This window comes from Lygodium microphyllum, chromosome 25, assembly GCF_053477565.2.
Source record: "Lygodium microphyllum isolate KBCC chromosome 25, Lygodium_microphyllum_v1.1.10, whole genome shotgun sequence".
In the NCBI taxonomy this organism is placed as follows: domain Eukaryota; kingdom Viridiplantae; phylum Streptophyta; class Polypodiopsida; order Schizaeales; family Lygodiaceae; genus Lygodium; species Lygodium microphyllum.
Window position 1 is genome coordinate 127,763,112 of NC_141159.1, and position 1,119 is coordinate 127,764,230.

A 1,119-nucleotide genomic window follows, 5' to 3' on the forward strand; every position below is an offset into this window, starting at 1 on the left:
CATCTTCTTTTAACTATTCTCAAGTTTCCTAAACTGGTCATTGACTTTCTTGATCATTTTAAGCTATTTCTTAAGATCAGCGTTGTCGTGCTGCTGTGCATCCAAGGTGTGAAATCCACCAAAGGCTGTGTGTGTGACATTTGTTACTTTGTGCATATTTAGTTGTTGTGTTTACAGTTTTGTTCTGCATGGGCAGTATAGGGAGAGAAGGCTCCATTAGTATGCTATTATGCAGCATGAGGGCTCTGTGCCAAACAAGTTCATATTGACATGTGTTCTAAAAGTTTGTAGTAGCATTGGGGCCGTAAGGCATGGTAGAATGATACATGATCAGATAATCAGGACAGAATCCGATTTTGATGTAGAAGTAAGAAATGTACTCATTGGTATGTACTCCAAACATGGAGAACCTGCTGAAGCTTATGAAGTGTTCAATGAGCTGGCAAATTCAGATGTAGGATCATGGGGTGCAATGATTGCTGGTGTTTTTCTACAAGGTCATGATCTAGCCAGTACTGAACTTTATGGATGGATGGAACAGGAAGGTGTGTTTCTCAACAGCGTTGTCTTTTTGTCTGTCTGAAAGCTTGTGGCACTACGGGGGCTCTAGAAGTAGGTCAAGATGTCCATGCTGACACAACAAAAAGAGGTTTGGAAATGGAGCTGCATGTAGGCAGTACATTAGTGGACATGTATGGCAAAGGCGGCTTGGTTTCAGAAGCACAAAATGTATTCAATGGATTGCAGGTTTGAGATGCAAACTCATGGAAGGCAATGATTGCTGGATATTCCAAATATGGGCTCAGTGAGGAAGTGCTCAACTGTTTCAGGGAGATGCAAGAAGAAGGCCTATCCTTGGATGCTGGCACATTTTTGTGCAAAGAGAGAAATATCTCATATTCTGATAATGGTGCTGTGCTGACTCATGATTGTAAAGAGGCAAGGGAAAATGATACACATATTCAAGAAGCCCAACAGTCAGTGATTGACCTGCATACTCTTGCTATGTCAGAAGTGCTACCTTCAGCTACAGCTGATGCTAACTCCTCCAAGTTCTCATCCTCAGATATCCTACTGAGTCATGAGTAGACGGGGCAAAAGGCTAGCCTTTTGGAGATG

At 42.2% G+C, this 1,119-nt stretch overlaps 1 protein-coding gene across 1 annotated transcript; it reads left to right on the top strand.

Annotated features, from left to right (window-relative positions):
* Positions 1-319: 319 nt before the first annotated feature.
* On the top strand, positions 320-753 carry LOC148014728 (putative pentatricopeptide repeat-containing protein At3g15130). Its single transcript, XM_087666587.1, has 2 exons — positions 320-545; positions 587-753. The coding sequence occupies exons 1-2, from the start codon at positions 320-322 to the stop codon at positions 751-753; spliced, it is 393 nt and encodes a 130-aa protein (XP_087522713.1).
* Positions 754-1,119: the final 366 nt, after the last annotated feature.

Coding starts and splice junctions, on each gene's coding strand:
- LOC148014728 (XM_087666587.1), top strand. CDS start 320: ATGATACATGATCAGATAATCAGGACAGAATCCGATTTTGATGTAGAA. Junction 546..586: donor TGGATGGATGGAACAGGAAG/GTGTGTTTCTCA, acceptor TCTGTCTGAAAG/CTTGTGGCACTACGGGGGCT.